Here is a 21,740-nt window from a genome sequence, read left to right on the forward strand (position 1 = left end):
AATTAATCTATGGATGTATTGTGGTGAGGAGACAGTTGATATAAATGAGTTTTCAAGTAATATTCAATTGATGTAACAAACAAAAAGGAAATAATAAATAGCTGATGGTGATACTTATTTAGTTATTCTTTTGGACCACAATGTCACAGTCTCTGATTTGGTCACATAAAAAACACATAGAAGAAAAATGTTGTTTGTCTCAGATGCTAATTAAGGGAGATATGGGCTAATGAAGATTCAAGATGTTTATTATCATGTACACAGCAGATAAACACAGTTTACAGCATTTAATGAAACTCTTACTTTGTTTTCAATCCTCAAGCATACAAATATTATAAAATAAAATAGTATTAAAAGAAATAGAAGAAATATATAGAAATAGAAAATAGTGCAAATGAATGGACAACCTCAACATTCAAACATAGTTTACAGTATTGAATTAACATTTAGCTAAATAAATTATGACTCAAATCATGTATTTATTTGAGCACGCTCTCCAGTGGCATAGGAGCCATCACCAATGTAGTTTATTTTGAATTTGCCTGTTGTTAACAACACAGAGAAACATACACGCCGGAACACGATGAACATTCCCATTAATATCTGTAAGGGTGCAAAACTAAAGTGTGATGATTTGACACAGAATGACACAATGGCAGCTAAGAAAATGTAGAGACTGATTCAAATAAAAGTCACCACCAGACTTCAGGTAGATTTGGTGTGTTTTTGCCCAGTCGCTCTGACTTTTGGTCTAAAATCAACGACACCACATATACAGTATCATTTAAAGAGGAACGACGCCGCTATTCAACCACGTATAATGAAGCGTGTGAGCATCAGTGTTAAGCCACTTCCTGTTGAAATAAAACTAGATTGCACAGTCGGGCTCAATGTTGGGGAAGGGCTGGACAACATGGTCAAAAATGATCAGTCGAAATCGATAATTATCAAGATATCATATCACATTATACTTTATTTTAAAGAGATACTGCACACTGACAAAGTTAATATCACATTTATTACATATTTGATTAAAACAATCTATTTATAGACTGAACAAATCATAAAGACTTCATTGTATGACACAGCTGCAATATACAGTTGTTGTTTTGCTAATGATAAAGATTATACAGCTTTAATATTGACTTTATTTGATCAGCCTGCTCTACGTTGGAGACATATTCTCTAATGAAGATACGTCTCTGGGGCAGGGGGGGGGGGACCTCCGGCTGGGAGGAGGAGCGGTGGATTGTGGGTATGTTGTGTTTCCTGACAGCTGCTGCAGGAAAGTCTCCACATAGTTTGACACTTTGTCCACCTGCTTTTCTCCCACGTTCTCTGAGGGGAAGCTCATTATTATCGGATCCGCGTATCGAGCTTCGGTCGATTTGAGCCAAAAACAAAGCGGCGACTTTCAGAGCAACTCCGTCGGAATGAGTTTGAACGAGCACTCGTTACAGGCTCTGTCCTGGAGGAAACTCTACCTGAGCCGAGCCAAGCTGAAGGCCACCAGCCGGACTTCAGCGCTGCTCTCCGGCTTCGCTATGGTGAGTTCACCGCCTCTTGTTCCCGTGAACACAACAACACAACAGGGAAGTACGACACACAAACACTAACACAAACACAAACACACACACACACACACACACACACACACACACACACACACACACACACAGCAGACATGACGCAGATGATTGGTTTGAACTGCTCAGGCCCAGCCTCTGTGATGCCATGTTATTATTATACACGAACACCTTCATTACGACAGTGAACTGAGTTGGAGAAAAGTTTATACAAGTGTGAAACACACCGCATCGTGTGTTCAGATCGGTGCAAAGCAGCGGAACAATCCGAAGATCTGGGGAAATAAGTTGGTGCAAACTTCAGAGAGTTTGCCAACTCACCCGCAACTATTACAAAAAGTGCTAGCTAAAGAACTAAGTAGCAAATAATGTGCAACAGAGTGTAATAACATATGATAATAATCATGATGCAGTCTGGGTTAATAGTATCTGTGCAGTTGGTTGTTTATATTCAGTCATAAGGCGAAGCAGTCCAGTTTTCACCATTGATGATAATGGCAACAGCCTACATCAATTTATATTCCCAAACTATCTTAAGTTTGAAATGGACTGAATGAAAGTTTGAAAATAACCCCAATAATAATAACTGTATCTAACTGCAGATACCTGATTTCCCTAGAGTTACTATCAGAGCTGATACCATTCCAGTGGAGTTAGATAGTCGTACCACTGCGTTTATTTAGGAAAACCTACTGTTTATAAAATGTTGTAAATGCCTCCCTGTTTGTTTTTTGCCAGGTTGCTATGGTGGAGGTCCAGTTGGAACCAGATCATACGTATCCTCCCGGGCTGCTCATAGCCTTCAGTGCCTGCACCACGGTTCTGGTTGCGGTTCACCTCTTTGCCCTCATGATCAGCACCTGCATCCTCCCTAACCTTGAGGCTGTCAGCAATGTTCACAACCTCAACTCAGTCCATGAGTCTCCCCACGAGCGGATGCACCACCACATTGAACTGGCCTGGGCTTTCTCCACAGTCATCGGTACCCTCCTCTTCCTGACGGAGGTGGTGCTCTTGTGCTGGGTGAAGTTCTTACCCCTCAAAAGCGAAACAGAAAAAAGAAACAACACCATAAGTTCGGGCGAGGCCGCAGCCATCGCCTCCACTTGCATCATGGTGCCGTTTGGAATAGTCTTTATTGTGTTTGCCGTCCACTTTTACCGCACGCTTGTTAGTCACAAGACGGACAGACAGATCCGAGAACTGGAGCAGGTCATTCGGCTCCAGAACCAGCTCGACCACCGGGCTGACAATGAAGACATGAAGGCAGTTGTTAATTTCCCTTGATCACAGCCAGTCAGCATACAGAATTATTCAGCAGTACTTTTTTAATAAATCTCCTCTTATAGCTTTTGATGAATGGTGCTTTTTACTTCTTTGTCAGGCTTGACTTTTTTTTTCAGCGCTCATGTAAATGATCTCCCCTGAAGAGGCTTGACCAGGGTCTTTCTGTGGGGAGTTTGCATGGTCTCCTGTTCCTGCGTGACTTTTCTCTGGGTACTCTGGTTATCTTCCACAGTCCAAAGACATGCTGGTTACATTATTGGGTGAGTCCCAATTGCCAGTAGACGTGAATGTGTGTGTGAATGGTTCTCTTAATGATCTGTGCTGTCCAGGATGTACCCCGCTCTCACCCAGTGATTCTTAAACGATAAGCAGTCTAGCTAATAAAGGGATATTCAGTTAAATTAGAATCACTGTGATTGTATTCATTGAATGGAATGGTTTTTCTAGTCTGTTGAAGATCTGTATACATAGGAAAATTAGGGTTTGAATAAAGACATGGTTTATGTCTTTGACAAAAAAAAGTAATTGTGCAATTTAAGGCAACAGGAACATTGCTTAAAAACAATGCTGGTCAGGGATATTCTTTGCAAGGTGTGTTATTGCAGTGAGCATATTTTTAAAGCAACAGTTAAAGTATGGAATCAGTAAATATTAAAGGCTTTGCTTTTTGCAATTCTATCATGCTCTTATCCAAAAAATAGTTATTGGTATTAAAAAGCTTTTGTTACAAGTGTAAACAAAGAATATGCATGTTGGAAATGTTGGTTACAAATAGGTATGTTTTGTACTTTTCATAGTTTACAGGCTTGAGAATGTTCACACATTGCTAAGGTTATAAGTGTGGAATCTACAGTTTGTTCTTTTTGTCCTGTGGCACATTGTTGAATTGTTTGAAGGCAAATTAAAGAATGTGCACTTTTTTTTGTTATGCTTTTATCCTGTATGTCATTTCCCTAAATATTACCAATTAGTAAAATCTCTCTCTACAACATGAGTTGTAAATACTTAAGAATGGCAAAGAATCTTTATTGTGGCTTTTTTGTCAAGAAACAGCACAATTTTGTAATGTTGGACTCTCAACCAGATTCTGTATTTATACCAAGGCAATGATGTGGTTGTTTTTGCAATATCGGTTTTTCACAGTCATGGTGATGGTAAAGCTGCTGAAAATGAAAGAAGCTCCCAGAATGACAACACAATAGTACTGTGTTTTCATGTAAGGAGTCATAAAGGGGTAGTAACTTACTAGGTAGTTAGTAAAACTAAAGTTTAAAGTATCACACTGTGCCAAATCATTGTTGATGGTGTTTCTTTAAGACTTTTCTTTTGTTACAAAGAATTAAAGAAAGTGCTGCAGTCACTCTGGAGCACTTCTGATAAGAATATTCAACATGTGGCTTCTTTACAAATAGATCAATGCAAACAAAAGCATGTTTCTCTGTTTGTGGCTTATTTATTTAATCCAGTGTTTGTTACTGTATATAAAAAGTTTGATACTTCTCTGAATGCACGGCTTTAAGTGAATTATCTGCATATACTGTATTTTTAAGTTTTAGCAGCTGAAGAAGCTTCAGCGTTTTGACCTGGCTCGATTTTCCATGATTTTTGTTTTCAGTTTGAATAAAACACAAAATTTGAAATGATTTGTGTATGTCATATTTATGTTTAGAAATACCTCGAAAAATAGACAAACCTATTCTCAAACCAAAATATATTTTGAACAATGAAGCAAGAAGGGAAACCACACAGGAAATGTATCCGAAAGGGCCGTTTTGCGGCCTACACTCGTCAGCCAGTCAGAAGCGTGACTGTGCATTACAACAACTCAAGAAAGCTACTGCACCAACACTTTCTCTGACAGCCTTGTGGCCTTAAGTGTTTCCTATGCTGCTTATCTTGCTAAGTTGTCGACAGTTTCCCTTAATTTAGAAGAACACACATGCCTGAATAAACCAAATAGTCATGCTCAAAGGAGATTGTTTGTCTGGATACTGAAACAATTCTGACCCCATGAGAGTTTTTACTCACTGTTTTTCTTTTGGCTGGTTTGTATTAAGCATTGCAGCTCAGGGTACCACAAAAGTATATCTACCATACATATATTGTGGGATTTTTGGGAAGTACTCACTGCAAAATGTTTTTTATGCATAAGTTGAGATGGGATATTACCTCTGTCACATTTAAAAACTTATAATAAAGTAATTGGTGGAAGTGAATTTACAAATCCTCATGTTTTAAATCAGTGCCTCATTATAAATCAAATTGAACAAAAAAAAGTCAGTTAAAATAATCCTATAGAATGTTGCATCCTTCTCTGTGATTTTACATCAAGATCTGATTTGTGTCCTGTTATTTGTAAGTATAAGTATATAGTATAAGTCATGAATGATACCATTCGGTGTATTTTTACTACAGTCTACTCTAAGTAACGATGTGAATATTTTTTCATCTGACTGATTTTCTACTTGATATGTTTCACTTGTATTAGTCAGATTATTATTGTGTAATTATAAACTTGTCACTCTTCAGTGACGCGTCACACCAGCCACCTGTTGACTCACCTGTTGTGCTCCTCCGCCTCGCCCGAGGACCTATATTCGGTCCCTGCCTGCCGGCGGATGGATCTATCCTCCACCCTGGTCGATGACACGGAAAACCTGAGCAGCTGCTCCAACATGTCGCTCCATCACGGGATCAAACTTCGGTACAGGTGAGCGACACAACGCTGACGTGGCACATGTGATGTAGTCACTCTGAACTGCGGATGTGTTTGGTTCCACCGTGTTGTTTGGTCTCAGAGAGGAGAGCAGCTTCTCAGGTGATGCTCTCCATCACCTGTCGGGGCGTGTTCACCTCGCAGCAGTGTCAGCCTCAGCTAGCTAACATGATGGTGTCTTCACCTGCAGGCTGTGACTAATGTAATGGAAAGCGACAGACAGAGAACAGAGAGAGAGACCCCGCCTCAGCCCTGGAGAAGCTACAAGTTGATCATTGACCCCGCTTTGACTAAAGGACTCTACAAAGTCTTCCGTTATGATGGACTGTTCTTCAACATCCCCGTGAGCTGCTCCTCCTCCTCATCACCTGTCTCAGACAATGGCGACTGACTGGTGCCTCCACCATGCGTCGCGTTGTCCGGCAGGATTATTGGTTCTAACCATGCTTCTGTTTTCAACAGGTGGAGGACTTAGGTCTGTTTCCTGTGGAGACGCTCAGAGATCCACGCATCAGCCGCTTGTGGAGCAAATCCAACAAGACCGAGCTGTCAGTGCCTAAGTTTAAGGTCAGTTTATCATCATCATCAATAATGACAAAAACTAATTAGATATAGATAAGATTTAAAAAAATGGGAAATCTGGCTTTAAGATGAGATAGGATCAAACAAAATTGTAAGGACTCAATAATAAATACATGCATGAATACATGAATTGCCTATTTTATCACCAAAATGTGTTTATTTTTTGTTTTTTACTTTAGAAATTATTTTGGAATTTAGTCATTTATTTATATATTGTTCTTCATTTATTTTTTTAGACATGTCAGTTTTAGGCCTCCAAGATAATATACGATTATCAGGGACTCAGTAATATGTAACTGCACAGATAAATAATTAAATAGCCTATTTCATTACCAAACTGTATTTTTGATAATTTCTTGATTGTAATTTAATTAATAGTTCACTTAGATATGGCAGTTTTGGTCCTATATATGAGATGAGCTATCCCTGTGAACTGTTTGTTGCAGCAGTAAAGAGGATATTGAGAATAGAAACATCAGTAAAAGTAATAATAATAACTACATTAACAATATCAACCATTATAATAATACTTCTGGTTGTCGTCTGCTTGTGATGTTTCAGGTTGATGAGTGGTACGTCGGCCCCGTTCCTCCCAAAGAAGTGACATTTTCCAGGTTGAATGACAACGTAAAGGAGGCCTTCCTGACTAACATGTGTGAAAAATTTGGGAGTATTGAAGAAGTGGAAATATTTTACAATCCCAAGAACAAGAAGCATTTAGGGATCGCAAAGGTCATTTTTGACACAGTGCAGGCCGCAAGAGACGCTACTCAGCACCTCCATCAGACGTCAGTGATGGGAAATATCATCCATGTGGAAGTTGATCCTAAAGGTAAAGCTCATTTTAGCAATATTTCACATTCATATAGCGAAAAGTGTCATTGTTCATCTGTTGATTGAATTTAATATGCAAACTTTTCTCAGGGGAAAACCGGACACGATATCTCCAGCTCCTCTTACGTGGCCTTTATAATCCCTGGACGTTGCCAGTGGGCAGCAATGAGCAAGCTCTGCAAAACTTGATTGACAGTTTGCTGGTAAACACAGATAATGATTTGAACATTTAACTAATATTTAAAGTATTTATAAGTCTGCTGTTAAAGAAATGTGTCTTTTATTGATAATATTTCTCAGTTCTTTGGATTTATCTGTATAATGTATGTTTTACAGAGCAGCGCAGCCACACAGCAGCAAGGGAGTGTTTCCAGCCCCACCAGCATTGCTACACCCCTCTCTATGGACACAGCTTACTCAAGTCTTTGGCAGGATACACCTTGCAGCTTTGGCCTCACGCCACGTTCTCAGGGAACCCCCCTCACCCCTTGCCTGTCTGTGACTCCTCTCTCCCAGGACTCTTGCTACTCTAGTCTTCAGGCAACTCCGGTCCTCCAGGGGGAGCCCTCCTCCAGCTATAGTGTTCACAAACCTTTAAGGCGAGAGCTCTGCCGTCTGAAACCTGCGAGGTATCGCCGCAGATACAGCAACGTCTCTGACGTCAACTTCGTTTTGAAGCATTGTCAACCACAGCCACCACACGCCCTTTCTTTTCAAATACAATCAGGAAGCCAGCAGTTTGAACTACGGGGTCACAATGCTCAATCCTCCACCCACATTAATACACAACCTTCATTTGACCTCACCTCCCCCTGTAAAGAGCCCAGAGATGTGATCACGGCTACCTCAAAGACTTTACCCCCGACCTGTCACTCTTTTAGCATCCTGAGCATTAATTTCCCAGCTGATGAACAGACAGCAGCATCCTCCCTACCTGAGGACCATGCATTCATAACAGAATTATCTCCATCTGCTGGAAACTGCTCCTCCAGCAGTCCCCGACCAGAGGTGGAGAGTTTGGACTCCCGCATTGAAAATTTGCTGATCAACCGCCAGAGCACTGACCCCTCACACTTTGACAGACAGACTTTGGTGGCTGAAGAGCACTCTCGGGAAAGCCCCGCCTCGCCTTGCTCCGCTCATAACTCCTCTTTCTCAGATGACTCCAGGGATCGGCTGCATGACAGTCAAGCGTCTCTCAGTGAAAATGAAGACGATGAAACTACTGAAGCTGTATCGTTTCTCACAAGAAACGCCCAGTCCCCCACTGCATCAGATTTCCCAGATTTTGAGAGGAGGGCACACATGAACAATGATAAAGATGCTAAAACTATCCAGTCATTATCACATCCAAAGGTAAGTCTTTAAGATCTCTATATACATCACAATGAAAATAAAAGTAATAGTTGTAAATGTAATGGCTGGTAGTGTTTACCCTGTGAGTCTGTGTGTGTGTGTGTGTGTGTGTGTGTGTGTGTGTGTGTGTATGTGTGTATGTGTGTGTGTTTGTGTGTGTCATCCTCGCAAAACATGGTCCTGTAAGCTCATACCATAGCTGGACCTATTACAGAAGTGGTTTTGAGAACTTTGGCAAGTGCTGCCAAAATATGTCTGTCTGTAGGTGTGTCGTTGAGATTAGAACGAATGCCGAATTTGAACATGCCGCAGGTGGTGTGATCCCATCAGATCATTGTCTGAACTATAATTCATCTTTTTTTCTCCTCATACTCAGGAGCATCATGCAGTGAATGAGGAACACTCAGCCAACAGACCGTCTGGAGCTCTGACACCAACAGAAGACGGCCCCTCACTCCCTCAGCCTCCCACTGCAATAACAGCGGGATGCCCTCATCCACCAGCCACATCTTTCCCTTTCCCTGTTCCTCCCTTTCCCCCACCTCGCCTGCCAGATGGCACCATCCCCATCCCACCTCCAGGCTGGATTCCCCCTCCTGGCCATCATATTGGTATCCCCATCCCTCCTCCTCCTATACCACCTCCTACTTCTATTCCTCCCCTAACCACTTTTTTGGGACCCCCTCCACCTTTAATGGTGCCACCTTCTGTTCCCCCTCCTGTGCAGACATACCATTTATCCATGCAGCCTACAAGCCGTTTGGCTGAGAGGAGTCCTCCGAGGCATGGCTTCCTTCAACCGCCCTGGCCTGCTCCTCGTTTCCCTAGGTTTAACCCATTTGTACCACCACCAGACTACCTGCTGGTGCGGGAAGACCCTCATAAGGTCACAGTAGATAAAGTTTTAGAAGTCCTCATGGATGAACTAAAGTCAATCATTAAGAAGGACATTACACGTAAAATGATTGAAGGGGTTTCTTTCAAGGCATTTGAGGACTGGTGGGACTGTCAAGAGAAGAAATCAAAGGTGAGTTCTTCACAGTGGCCGATGACATCACCAGAATAAAGATGTTAATTTGTTGTTTCATTCATAAGATACAAGTTTCTCCTTTGAAAAATGGACCGGAAAGTGTGGATGAGACAAACAATCAAATAAATCCCCTCAGTCATATGAGTGGCAAGGGCAAAAAACCTCCACTACCGTCCTTCAAGGTAAAATAATCTGCTCACTATACTTTGAACCACTCTAGCATTTATCCTCTGAGTGATATAGAACTCAATTTTATGTAAAATAACATTGTTATGCAGGTTAAAAGGAAAAGAGCAGATGATCTTGCCACACCAAAAGAGACAGACGCTGTGTTGTCCTCTGCGCATGAAATTTCTGGTCAGTGTTTTTAGTTCATCTAATGCTCATTTACCATATGCTAACTTCTTCATCTGTCTATTGTAGACTGTTGCTTCATCAGCTGTGTTGCTCTCTTTCCACTTTAGATCTAAAACAGGTGGATGACACAATGAAACCTGCATCGGAGAGGCCTAAACGCAGACATGCAAGGCCGCACGAGCTAGACAGTGAGGATGATGATGTTGAAGGGAAAGAAACAGAAGAAATGATGCCAGACAAGATGAAGGCTATTGTGCCTGAAGACAGCGCCTCTCAGAACCTGGTAAATAGGCATTTTTCATGAAAAGTAACCAAACCAAAAGGTAGTTCAGCGGCATAAATTATGAAATTCTAAAGGCTCCATAATGTAAATATTGTTGTGTTTAGTGTGACAGAGGAAATGACAATGATGATGAGAGTAATCACACCGAGGAAGAATTCAAAGTGGCACAAAAACCCTTAGAGGATGAATTAGCCGTCACTTCCCACATCAGTGATGGATTACAGTGCTTGGATGGCGGTATGTTACAAGGTCATATAGCCACAACACTGAAAACTTAAGAAGAGTCACAAGCCTATAATTATGTTTTTGTTTCTGTTTTACAGAGATTTTTTCAGACAGCTGCTCCTCAGGGGAAAGTGAGTATGAGTCGTCAGACTTTGACTCCGCTGACTCCTTCTCCTCAGGCAGCTTTGAGGACTCGTCCTCCTCTAACCTCAGTCCTGAAGATGATGAAGCCATGGAGGAGGAGGAAGAGCACAACAGGAGTTATGGGTGTATAGTTATATCGTCAGATGAAGAGTCAATGGAGCTGGAGCCTTCCCTTGACTCAGCGGCCCCGCTAACCCCCGGTGCTCAGCTTGATCTTTGCCTGCAGGACTGGTCAGATCCACTCCACACGGAGGATAGAGAGAACCAGTGCACAGACTGTCAACAAGACTCACAAGACTTTGATGCTCTGATGGAGCTCCAAACCAGTGCACCCCAGGACCTACAGCCCCCATCTCCTCTTGGACTTCCAGGTTATACGTCTGTTTGATGGAGACTGAATCAGTTTACTCAGTGCTGGGTGAAAAGGCCAAAAATGATGTCATAACACATATTTTCTCATCAGTCAATATCAGGAATTATACTGATAAATGTCAAACTTTAATTTATTTTATTTTAAAGACTGATTTTTGCTCCTGAGTGAAGGTTGTGAACTCTTCTTTATGAGCAGAGAATGGCAAACATCTGAGGTAGATCAATTATGTGTTGTATTTGTATATATTAGCAGATATATTGGTATTGATTAAAATGATATTTCTATAAGTATTGATCTAATTTTATCGCCCAGCCCTAAGTAAACGGTTTCATGTCAGTCAAAGATGATCAAATTGATGTTATTGTATTTTTGATTCCCCCAAATTTTCTGGCAACTAATTGAGATAAAAATCTGTCAAACTATTTCCAGATTCTGTTTAATGTGCATTTAACAGGATTTCAATAATCTCAGATGACCTGTTAAAAAGGCTGTATATTCTGTTAATTAAGTCATCCTTGTTATTTATCTGTGTAGCAGCTGAGCCGTACCTCGACTCGGATATGGAGAGCCCTGAATGGTCGCTGGAGTCTCTAGAAACCATGGAAAACCTGAGGCCTCTCACCCCCACTGGCTGCTTGGTGGACAGTGACCCTGACATCCTGATTAAAAGCAAACCAACATCTCCGGCTGTGGAGGAGGTGGAACGACCACAAACACCAGGCAAGAGGACTGTGGCTGAGCTAGAAAGTGAGGACTCAAATGAAGCCAGTGAATTCTTGTTCCGTTCCCCAGTGAGGAGCGAGCTCATTCTAGCTCCCTCTGACCTCCCAGCGTCCTCATATCATTTGTACCAGGAGGTACCGAAAACTCCAGGTAGAGAGGAGAGAAGTGGATGGACACAGTACAGCTCTGTGAGAACTCCAGCAACACCTGGCAGAGAGACAACAATATCAGAAGGTAGTGCTGTGATGTGCTCACCTCTTAAAAGCCCTCCACTAATTCCAGCTCTGTCCAACAATCCGTATATAATAGCTCCAAAGACTCCTGGAAGAGACATTGTCCTACCCCGAAGAGCAGTCGTCCACAGGAAGAAAACACAAATGGTGGCCACGTCACAGCCCGAGTGGTGTGACTACTCTCTTGGAGATTGTCCCATCACATTGTCCTCTCCATGCAGTCTCTCTGAATCTTCATCTGACGTGGCTGGCGGGAGGGGTGCGTGGACCAGTTCACGTGTGAGAGCAAAGCCTTTGCAGGGACTGGAGAATATGCCCGGCCATTTGGGTGAGGATAAATCCATATTTAGGCGAAAACAATTTAGGCGACTAAAGAGGAGATGGAGAGCCCGTCATCGGCAGCGATCACTTAAAAGACCCGCTGGTCCACACTCCTACCACAGTCGTCCTCACAGGGGGCGCTCATTGCGTGAGGAGAGGAGAATCGTTCATAGTGTTTGGAAGGAGGGTCTGGATCAAGAAGATGCGAGGCTGCTGCAGTCGACATATGAGAGGCTGCAAGAGCAACATAATGGTCTTGGGTGGCTCAGTGACACACTCTGGATACCTCACCCTCATATCCTTTTTATTTAGTGTTCAATTTCGTAGGTCAACGTTCAATGTTTCAAGTAATTGATAATGTATGCACAGGGGGTGGGATTATCTTATAAGTTGTGCTGGACCATGCACAAATAACTGATAGATTCTTTAAAGTTATATATTTATGAATATATGATTTACAAATAAACTACAAATAAAATACTAACCTCAGTAAAGCACATACCTCTGTCAGGGCCCAACAGTCCGCTTAAATTCAATCAAGCTGCATCAAATTGCACACACATTAATGAACATCAATCTTCTGAATGTGAGTGATGCATTGGTTCTGTTTATCTTATTAAATGTTTGATATTCTTGACTGCTGCTCACTGACTAAAGCCCTCACAGATCAGAGTGAGGAACAAAATTCGTGGCCAAACCACAGGACCGGCTCTGCTCGCAGTGAAGGTTTCTACAAAATCAGCAGGAAGGACAAATTGAAATATCTCAAAAACACAAAGCTGGACGCTGAGCTTCCATCCACGAGTACTCAGGTAGGAAAGAGGGGGATCTGTGGAGATCTCAGAGCCCAGGTTAATCCTTTTAGTGATAAATGTCATCATACACTGTGTATGTCTGCAGGGAACTTCTATTCCAGCCCAGCAACCCTCCTCACTGCTGCGTGCTGGATCTGACTTCAGGTCTGAACAGCGCCGCCTGCTGTCCTCTTTCAGCTGCGACAGTGACCTGGTCAAGTTCAACCAGCTGAAGGTAAAAAATGACACTGATACGATCAGAGTCCAACAGATATTTTTGGTCGCTATCGACCTATCACAGATATATCTGTGTTGCCCTGAGTAATGTCTGACATGTGTTGGTATGACTTAATGTCATAATTTGAAGAGTAAACATTTAAAGAAATAGCACAGAGAGACGATTTGTACTAAATGTAGCTACTACTAATGTCCATTTGTGATTTTAACCCTAAGCAGGTGAATAGAGACAATAAAACACAGCAAAATATACCTTCTCCTCATATAAAGAACCAACAATGCAATATTGGCTAATATATCAATAATAACAATAAGCATTGATAAATAACAGCCAATTAAAAAAATCTGCTTTCCATTTCAAAAGAAGCTTACTTAAACCTTTTAAGTCCAAAGCATTCAATATGAATGATTTGCCACTTGTTGCTTCCCTGAACCACATACTGTCCTTTTCTGAATTGTGTAAAAAGCAAAGCAGCGATACAGATTTACTGTATACAGATCAGTCTTCAAGTCCCATGTTAAATATGAAATAGATTAGACCTCATCAGATACTGAGCCAGTTTGTTTGTATGTAGATCTGGTGATATTGGTATCTTGCTGTATTGACAGATGTATAGTAAACACTGATACTTAGATTTCTGTTGCCACACAAACAGAGTTGGGTTCTTTCTGTTTCGCTGGAATCTCTGTCCATATGTACCCTAAAATTGACACAGTGATTTGATTGATGATTTGAGTTACCTCTCATGTTTGTATTTGCAGCTGTTGTTAACAAATGGTATTTGTCTCATATTGACATGATTTCTTTTGTATTTTCTTGTATCAGTTTCGAAAGAAGAGGATTCGTTTCAGTCGGAGTCACATTCATGAGTGGGGCCTGTTTGCCATGGAGCCTATAGCAGCAGAAGAGATGGTGATTGAGTATGTGGGACAAATCATCAGACAGGTGAGGCAAATGGAAACTAATGACAAGGCTCAGAAACAAATTCACCAGGCAAGCTTTTTAACAAACCCCTATCCTCCTGACTGTTTTCTGTGAATGGACCCACGGCTCCACTGGGACCCCCTGGTTGTTCTGGGTAGTTTCCAGGAGTGTGAGTCAAGCGATGAACAGCGCTGTTAAGAATAGATCTGTTTTTCATTGCCTCAGGTCATTGCTGACATGAGGGAGCAGAGATATGAAGAGGAGGGCATCGGTAGCAGCTATTTGTTCCGGGTTGATCAGGACACCATCATTGATGCCACTAAATATGGGAACTTAGCCAGATTCATCAACCACAGCTGCAATGTGAGTGAGAGTTGCTGAGACTGTGTCTGGGGAATGTTTTGTTTAATGTTAAATGTTCTTAATGCAAAGTAACTTCACATTCTTCAGAGGCAGATGTAGGATTTTTCTAAATCAGGGGCTATAAAGGGGCCATAATTTACACAGAGGGGCCAATTATATGACCAACACATGCACAACTCTAACTATGCACATTTAAATTATCCCTTGTTCACCGTTCACAGCTAGCAAGATAACTTTGAGCAAAACCACATATCATTTAACATTCAAAATTGTTTCCTGTACGGCACCATGTTTAGAAAATAAACATTCTTAACAAACTCATATTTATGGTTAGCTATTGTTTTTATAAAGACAACTGACAGGGAGGGGCACTCCAGGGGCCAATCAGATTTCAGCCGGGGCCAGTGCCCCCCTGACTCCACCCCTGGATCCGCTCCTGACATTCTCATCAAAACGTTTGCACTCATTATTATTATTTCTTTTGTCCTGCAGCCTAACTGCTACGCTAAGATTATCACTGTGGAGTCTCAGAAGAAGATCGTGATATATTCCCGGCAGCCGATAAGCATCAACGAGGAGATAACATACGACTACAAATTTCCCATCGAGGAGACAAAGATTCCTTGCTTGTGTGGAGCAGAAAGCTGCTGCGGCTCCTTGAACTGAGCTCCAATGAAGTGTCCTTATTATGTCAAGAGCCAAAGTTGCCTGAGGTACTGCACAATATAAACACAGACACCAGATAAGTGTCAAAAAAAATTTCATTTTTATTACTATTCAGACAGTAAAGTCGATAATTTATTAAAAGCACTGCATCATGATCGACGGGATGATATGGCGATGCTGCGTGGTGAATATTGATTTTACATTTTTTCGTTATAAAATATTTATTAAGTTCATGAATACCTTGCAGTTGTGTGTTACATCACACTAAAGGCCTCTGTTACAATGAAATGTCTGTTGACCTCGTTGTCCTGTTGATAACATGAATGTATCGTTAAATGTTTTCGTTCATGAGAGCTTCAACTGTGTTTTGCTTGAGTCAAGCTTGTATCAAAAATGTTGGTGTTAATATTTTATGATAAGAAAGCATTTCTTTAGGAATGTTTAGTCGTGATGTTCTCTTCTTACTAATGAGGTAACATAAAATAAAGATTTGAATAATAAAACAAGCAAGTCACAAAAATATCTGGTAAACACGACCCTCAACAGACCGTGTCTTTATATATTGAATACATAGTTATTGAGACTAACACAGGGTTCACATGTTCTTTGTAACTCCATTCGGTGTCAGGATCGTCAGGTTTCCTCTGGCGTGCTGCTCGGCTTCAATAGCTTCGAAAAGAGATTTGAAGTTTCCTGCCCCGAAGCCCTGTGAGCAAATGCAAACATATATATATAAGTTAATAATATTATTATACACTGAGAACAGTACACTGAACACAGAACAGGTGTTTCCTAATCAAGACATGAAAAATGTATCTCCCTGTGTTCATCTTCCCAGCGGCGCCCTCACCTGATGATTGTGTCTCTGGATGACTTCCAAGAACACAGTGGGGCGATCCTGAACTGGCTTGGTGAAGATTTGAAGTAAATAACCGTTGTCGTCATAGTCCACCAAGATCTTCAGTTCCTGTAAAAAGCATTAAGTCAAGACTTGATATTTACAGGCTGTTACGGGGATGAAGTGTTGACGCAGTCGTACACCAACGACAGTGATCTGTGCACATTTTGTCCTAAAATTCACTGTGAGGGTGACACTTAAATTAACTTATGTTACATAAGTTAAGTTAAGTTTACAGCTAATGTCTGACAAAGCATAAAAACATCCGTCCTCCATGTTTGTTAAAAAAAATATGGCTGAAATTCGGACCTGCAGGACGTCCAGGTCCTCTGTGATTTTGAGCTTGGAGTGTTTCAGATTCTCCCTCAGCTGCTCGTAGTAGGTCTCCGGCACTGACATAAACTCCATCCCACGTTCCTTTAGGTTACGAATCTGCACAGAAGGAATTCACAAAGTTAGTGTTTTTGCTGCAGGGATGCATCCACATGCAAAAGCCACACAGTATTTCATAGACTTACTGCAGTGATTATATCTGATGTGTTCATGGCTATATGCTGCACTCCTGGACCTCCATAGTACTCCACATACTCCTAAGTGAGAAAATATGGAAAGGACACCTGCTGTTATTAAAGAAGTAAATGGTGTCTAGTCCACATGTTTGTTCAGGTGTAAACTAACATGCCTGGATCTGAGATTTTCTCTTCCCGATAGCTGGCTCGTTGATGGGCATCTTCACGGTCTCCTCATAGTTTGCCACTACGATGGATCGCAGGGCACTGAACTCTGTCTGAAGCTGTTTATCATCCACCGACCAGAAGCGGTGAAAGAGAAGGTTCCTCTGATACCTGTAAGATCAGGAACCAGCTCAACAAAGATCAGTAAACACTTGAAGAATTAACACACATGCACCTTATGTCAAATCATTTTTAAATTCAGTGTTTCTGATTTTTTAAAGGTTTGGAGAACTGCAGCCTGCTCAATTTAAATGAGTGATATTTTCAGACATGAGCCAAATAGTTTCTTCACATCTAAAACCCTTGGGTATGTGTTACACCCCTTGTCTGAAGGATCAACCAATGATCTTGCTCATTTGGAGAACTGCCTTTCACCAGATATTCATTCCACATAGAAACAAGATCCAGATGTGGAAAACCACTGGGGACCTACTTTAAAAAACTCATGAGTCATGCTGATGCTGGACTCAGAGTTACGTAAGAATCATACGGCCATTGACTCTGCTTTCTATCAACTTCACCTGCTTATTTGCATGTTGCATATTTCTACTCTCCCTTTAAGTCCATTACCATTCCACCACTGGAACCATCTCGTCGTCCGGCTGGTTTCCCACAACGTGATCGATGAAGTTCAGTTTTCCACTGGGACTGCATGTACAGACAAAAGCAAAACCACACAAACATACAACATCCATAAGTTCTGATTCACACAGAAACACGTTATAAACTTGTTCAGAAACACATGAACTCACAGTTTGGCTAACGAAGGGTCCTTGAACAGAGGGGGGAGGAATCCTGGCAGAAACAGCCCAGTGTATCCTGTCCTCTCCACAAACGTGTGTGTGGTGTCACCATACTGCAGCAAACACAAGCAAGTCTATAACCCTGCCGGTTCTTAAATGTATCATCAACTAACTTCAGAAGGTGTCCTGCTGAAATATGACGATGGATGTAAATTCATAGGATTCATTCTCAGTGACTTCTCTCACCGTCTGAAGCACAGCCAGTCGGACTTTTCCATATTTGTCCTCCAAGGTGTGAGGCTCCTTTATAATAACTGCACCTCGCTCACAGGCTTTCTGAGAGCAGAGAGAAAGTTAATGGATTGAGAGCAAAAATAACAGCAATTGAATGTAGAATCAAAAGTGAAGCATTACCTGCACAAGGAGGTCACAGTCCTCCACTGTAAATGCGATATCCTTCACTCCATCCCCATGTTTGACCAAATGGTCTCCCATCTCTGAGAAAAACATTTTCCTGATGTCATTTGAAAGTTCAGTGCAAACTATTGTAAATTTGAACAGTGCAGAGCCCCTGAAGTCCCAACATGTGACCCATTATATGTGTGTGCACAAGGTAATAACTTTTGCACACACAATAAATGTAAAATAAAATAATTACTTTGTCAGTATAAGTAAATATCTGCATAATAAAGGCATGGTTTGCTTATGCTTTGAGAACCTGGGGGGTGCTCTTTTTGGTTGCTCTAAAAGCTTTTTAAGAGCAGCAAAAATTTCATATGATATTCCAAGGTAAGGTCATTTTTTGTGCGTATAAATACACATTTGTAATATATTTTCATTGAGTTTAATTGAAGGAGTTTTCCGGGTGCAGGCAATGCAAGGTATCATAAAATGTATGAGACCTTAAAGTGACTGGTTTAAATATAATCCTGTTGACCCAAACTATTAAAATATAAGTGAACACTTTTGTACATTTGTACATTAACGGAAAGTTTTAACATTTATTGTGAGGGATACGTTGTTCAGATTCTGAAAATGCTGTATGTGCATATACATCTCCTCTTTATATAACTTCAACTGTTGCATTTTTTAGTCATTTAAATTATGACATCTGATAAGTGTTTTTCTTTATCATTACTAAATACATTTCTAAGTAACTGCATATGGAAATTATTAATTATAAAAGCCATATACTTTTATATAAAATACAAGTAAATGTTAAGATATTATGACTGATTCTGATAATTTAGTATTAGTTAAAAAAAAATATTGGCTTAAAACTGTTTTGTGACATATTTGGAAAAATATGAATAAATATTTCAGCTTTGAGCCCATAGTGAACCCACTTCAGCATCAGTGAGGTCGTACCTTTGTTATCAGGATTCAGGGCAGATGAGAACACATAAATGATCTGTGATCAGACACAAAGTGAAAACATTAACACAATAAAAGCAAAAGTAGCTGCATGGTTATTTTTAATTTACAAACTCCAATTTATAACTCCAATTCTGCTCCCAGAGAGCAGGGATTCTTGTTTTTGTTATTTCACAGCAGGGAATCTTCTCCTGCTCCTGCTGCAAACTCTGTCTGGTGTTTTTTTACCTTGCCTTGTTTGACTGCATGGGACACCACCTCACGGCTGCCTGTCTCCAAACCCTGGTAAGCCAAAGGCTCAAATCCCAGCTTGTTACAGTAAAACGATGCAGCCTGTTGAAGACAATCATTTTTACGCAACAGAAAAAAATGAATTGAGATGTTTTATTTCCATGTTGACCTAAAATTAAGCATGATTGCAAATGGTTGGCTTTAAACTGTCTGATAGCGTCTGAGCCTTGACTTGGTGTAATAAGTTAGAAGCGGTTAGGGTCAATATTTTAGCTGCTGTGTCCCCTCCACCCCACTGGAGAACCAATAGCATTGCTGAATGTATAGTGTTAACCTTCATCTGCAGGAGAAGTAGGTCAGGAAAAATATTACTTAACTTACCTGTTTTGCATTTCCAACCCAGAACGTTAAGTGATCGAAGCAGATTAACCTGCCCTTCTCATGCTGGAGACAAGAAATAATGGTTACATAGATCAGTTACTGATGGAAAATTTCTTTTTCAGCTTTTCTTGCTATAATTAACTCTTATACAGAAGAAAAAATTATAGCAACATTCAACTAACAAATGCTGAGTTAGAAGCATTCAAATCTTACTTTTAGTGCTGCAATTTTCCACTTAATGTCCATATACTCGCTAACCTCTGTGAATTCTAGTTAAACAATGATTATATTACTTACCTTTTCTCCTTTGTCTGTGTATGTTGTCTATAACAAGAAAGCACACCATAGTTATTAGAGTATAAGGAAAAGAAGTATAAAGACAAACATTCTCATTTCTTTGAACAAAGTCCAACAGGTGAATAAGGGTAATAATGAGGATAATAACAAGAAACAAGTCAAACTAAAGATTCTGGTAGCTCACCATGTTGCTCCTGGTGACCTGACCTGATTGACAGAATGAAATCCACAATGACTTTCAAAGCTGAGAGGGAAGTTTTTAAAACGACGAGCGCCGGTGAGGAGGAAGGATCAGAGGAGGACGATGAAGAGAAGGGAGGAGGGGTTCTGAGGCTTATTGCACTTTTGCTGTTACACAATTATTGCTTGTGATGACTAGTAAACATGATGATATACAACAGGTCTCAGCATCACTTATTCAGTTTGATGTTGAGGAATAAGATGCTTGATAAATGTCCCATTAGGGATAGATCTGTCTTGAGATGTGTGGTAGCTTTTATTTTGAAAATAAAAAAACACTGGAATGGATGTTATTTTTCATGGCTTCTGTTTAGTGCATTATAAAAAATCTTATTTATTTAGGAATGAATGTAAATGTTTTCTTCAAAACAACACGGAACCCTGTCAAAAGAGGTGTAGAATTACAGATGCATTTTTCAGGAGGAAGAAAAAGAAGAATGGCCATGTGTTAGCGTTTAGTGGTGAGAGGAGGCTCACTCATGCTGCGCTCTCATTGGCTTAGTGCTGTTGAGGCAAGTGAACCCTTGTGTGCTTAAAAATGCCCCCATCCCATCAATCCTCCCCATATTGTTTGTTTAGTATTCCTAAATGTGACTTCTTCAGCTGAGCTTAAAACGATATCCTGAAAAAGAATAAAAAGCCATCCTGTAGAATATTGTTGTGAAAACATGCTTCAATCATGCAAACAGGAAAATTATCAGAAACCAAACAGATCAATAAGAGAGATGATAGCTAGGAATAAAAGAGGTCAGCTGGTGCCAAGGTGCAGCCAGCTGGGTTGGATTCAGTCACTTGAAAAACATGTTTTTATGTTAACAGAACAGGAGAAAACCTCATATCTTTCTCCTGTGTCTCAAAACAGCTGAGAGCCACATACAGTATAGTAACAACTCATCTCCCTGTATTTACAATCACAGTTTCAACATTTACTTACATTAAACTACTCATAAACCACAATGCAGGCAGGAAAACACGTTTTTGCCTTAGTCTCAACACCAGACAATAAAACACTCTGAACATGAAGGGGATTTTTTTAATCTTGTGCACACAAGTAAAGAAATTTCACCTTTTGGGACGTAAATTTGTAACCGCAAAACTCAAAAACCACCAGATAAGAGATAAGAGAGGATTTCTACACACCTTATCTCTGCGCTAAACCTTAACTTTATGGTGCCAGACAACCAGAATGACCTTAGAGCTACGTGAGACGAGGCTACACCAAATTTGTGTGTGTGTGTGTGTGTGTGTGGACCACAAACCACAGATCCCCACTGTGACCTCCTGCAGTAACTGTCCCCTGTTTAACAGACACAGAACCAGGGACCAAACCCCTGATGACAACATCATCATTATTTTCTATCTGATCACTATTTTGTGTGATCACTCTAAATATTCCATCGTAATAATTAGATCTTGATTAACATTTCTAGTGTTTCCTTTCCTTATTTATGTGTTGATTTATTTGAAAGGTTCATTAATCAAAAGAGCCGGAGTTAGCAGGTTAGCAGTTCAAGCTTTTTCATCTATTGTCCGTGGTCAGTTTTTACAAGGCAACCTAAAATAAATAGGACAAACAACTCGTCATTTAAAGACTGCAGATTTCTTGGTCTTGTGTTTCACCAACAGCTCACTAACCACTAATGAGACTTTGGAGCCCACCCCTCAGCGTCCCACTGCGACCGTCCCTGAAGATCTTTGTTTTTCATGTTTGTTACCAGACTCTCTGTTGTCACGGGCTGCAGCGACACACCTGCAGACAGATGAACATTACATTGTGGATTACATTTTTACAGATGATTGCATAACA

At 40.7% G+C, this 21,740-nt stretch overlaps 3 protein-coding genes across 3 annotated transcripts; 2 read left to right on the plus strand and 1 right to left on the minus strand.

Moving 5' to 3' along the window:
* The first annotated feature begins 1,213 nt into the window (after window positions 1–1,213).
* Window positions 1,214–4,513, plus strand: LOC109641090 (calcium release-activated calcium channel protein 1-like). The gene is made up of 2 exons (XM_020105413.2): window positions 1,214–1,547; window positions 2,325–4,513. Exons 1-2 carry the CDS (start codon window positions 1,434–1,436, stop codon window positions 2,871–2,873), a joined length of 663 nt encoding a protein of 220 aa, XP_019960972.1. The 5' UTR covers window positions 1,214–1,433; the 3' UTR covers window positions 2,874–4,513.
* A 783-nt stretch (window positions 4,514–5,296) lies between these two features.
* Window positions 5,297–15,557, plus strand: LOC109641093 (histone-lysine N-methyltransferase SETD1B-A-like). Its single transcript, XM_069524081.1, has 18 exons — window positions 5,297–5,583; window positions 5,780–5,932; window positions 6,052–6,156; window positions 6,733–7,003; window positions 7,096–7,208; window positions 7,342–8,361; window positions 8,738–9,388; window positions 9,457–9,573; window positions 9,670–9,748; window positions 9,856–10,031; window positions 10,136–10,268; window positions 10,355–10,771; window positions 11,308–12,345; window positions 12,699–12,862; window positions 12,951–13,079; window positions 13,908–14,027; window positions 14,232–14,369; window positions 14,862–15,557. The coding sequence occupies exons 2-18, from the start codon at window positions 5,795–5,797 to the stop codon at window positions 15,033–15,035; spliced, it is 4,983 nt and encodes a 1,660-aa protein (XP_069380182.1). The 5' UTR covers window positions 5,297–5,583; window positions 5,780–5,794; the 3' UTR covers window positions 15,036–15,557.
* On the minus strand, window positions 15,558–20,000 carry hpdb (4-hydroxyphenylpyruvate dioxygenase b). The gene is made up of 14 exons (XM_020105417.2): window positions 19,878–20,000; window positions 19,694–19,720; window positions 19,397–19,459; window positions 19,013–19,117; window positions 18,779–18,821; window positions 17,825–17,907; window positions 17,657–17,746; window positions 17,420–17,523; window positions 17,238–17,315; window positions 16,616–16,778; window positions 16,452–16,523; window positions 16,243–16,365; window positions 15,886–16,002; window positions 15,558–15,741 (listed from the first exon to the last, which is right to left on the minus strand). The coding sequence occupies exons 1-14, from the start codon at window positions 19,878–19,880 to the stop codon at window positions 15,631–15,633; spliced, it is 1,182 nt and encodes a 393-aa protein (XP_019960976.1). The 5' UTR covers window positions 19,881–20,000; the 3' UTR covers window positions 15,558–15,630.
* Window positions 20,001–21,740: the final 1,740 nt, after the last annotated feature.

Source organism: Paralichthys olivaceus, chromosome 4 (genome assembly GCF_024713975.1).
Source record: "Paralichthys olivaceus isolate ysfri-2021 chromosome 4, ASM2471397v2, whole genome shotgun sequence".
Lineage (NCBI taxonomy): Eukaryota > Metazoa > Chordata > Actinopteri > Pleuronectiformes > Paralichthyidae > Paralichthys > Paralichthys olivaceus.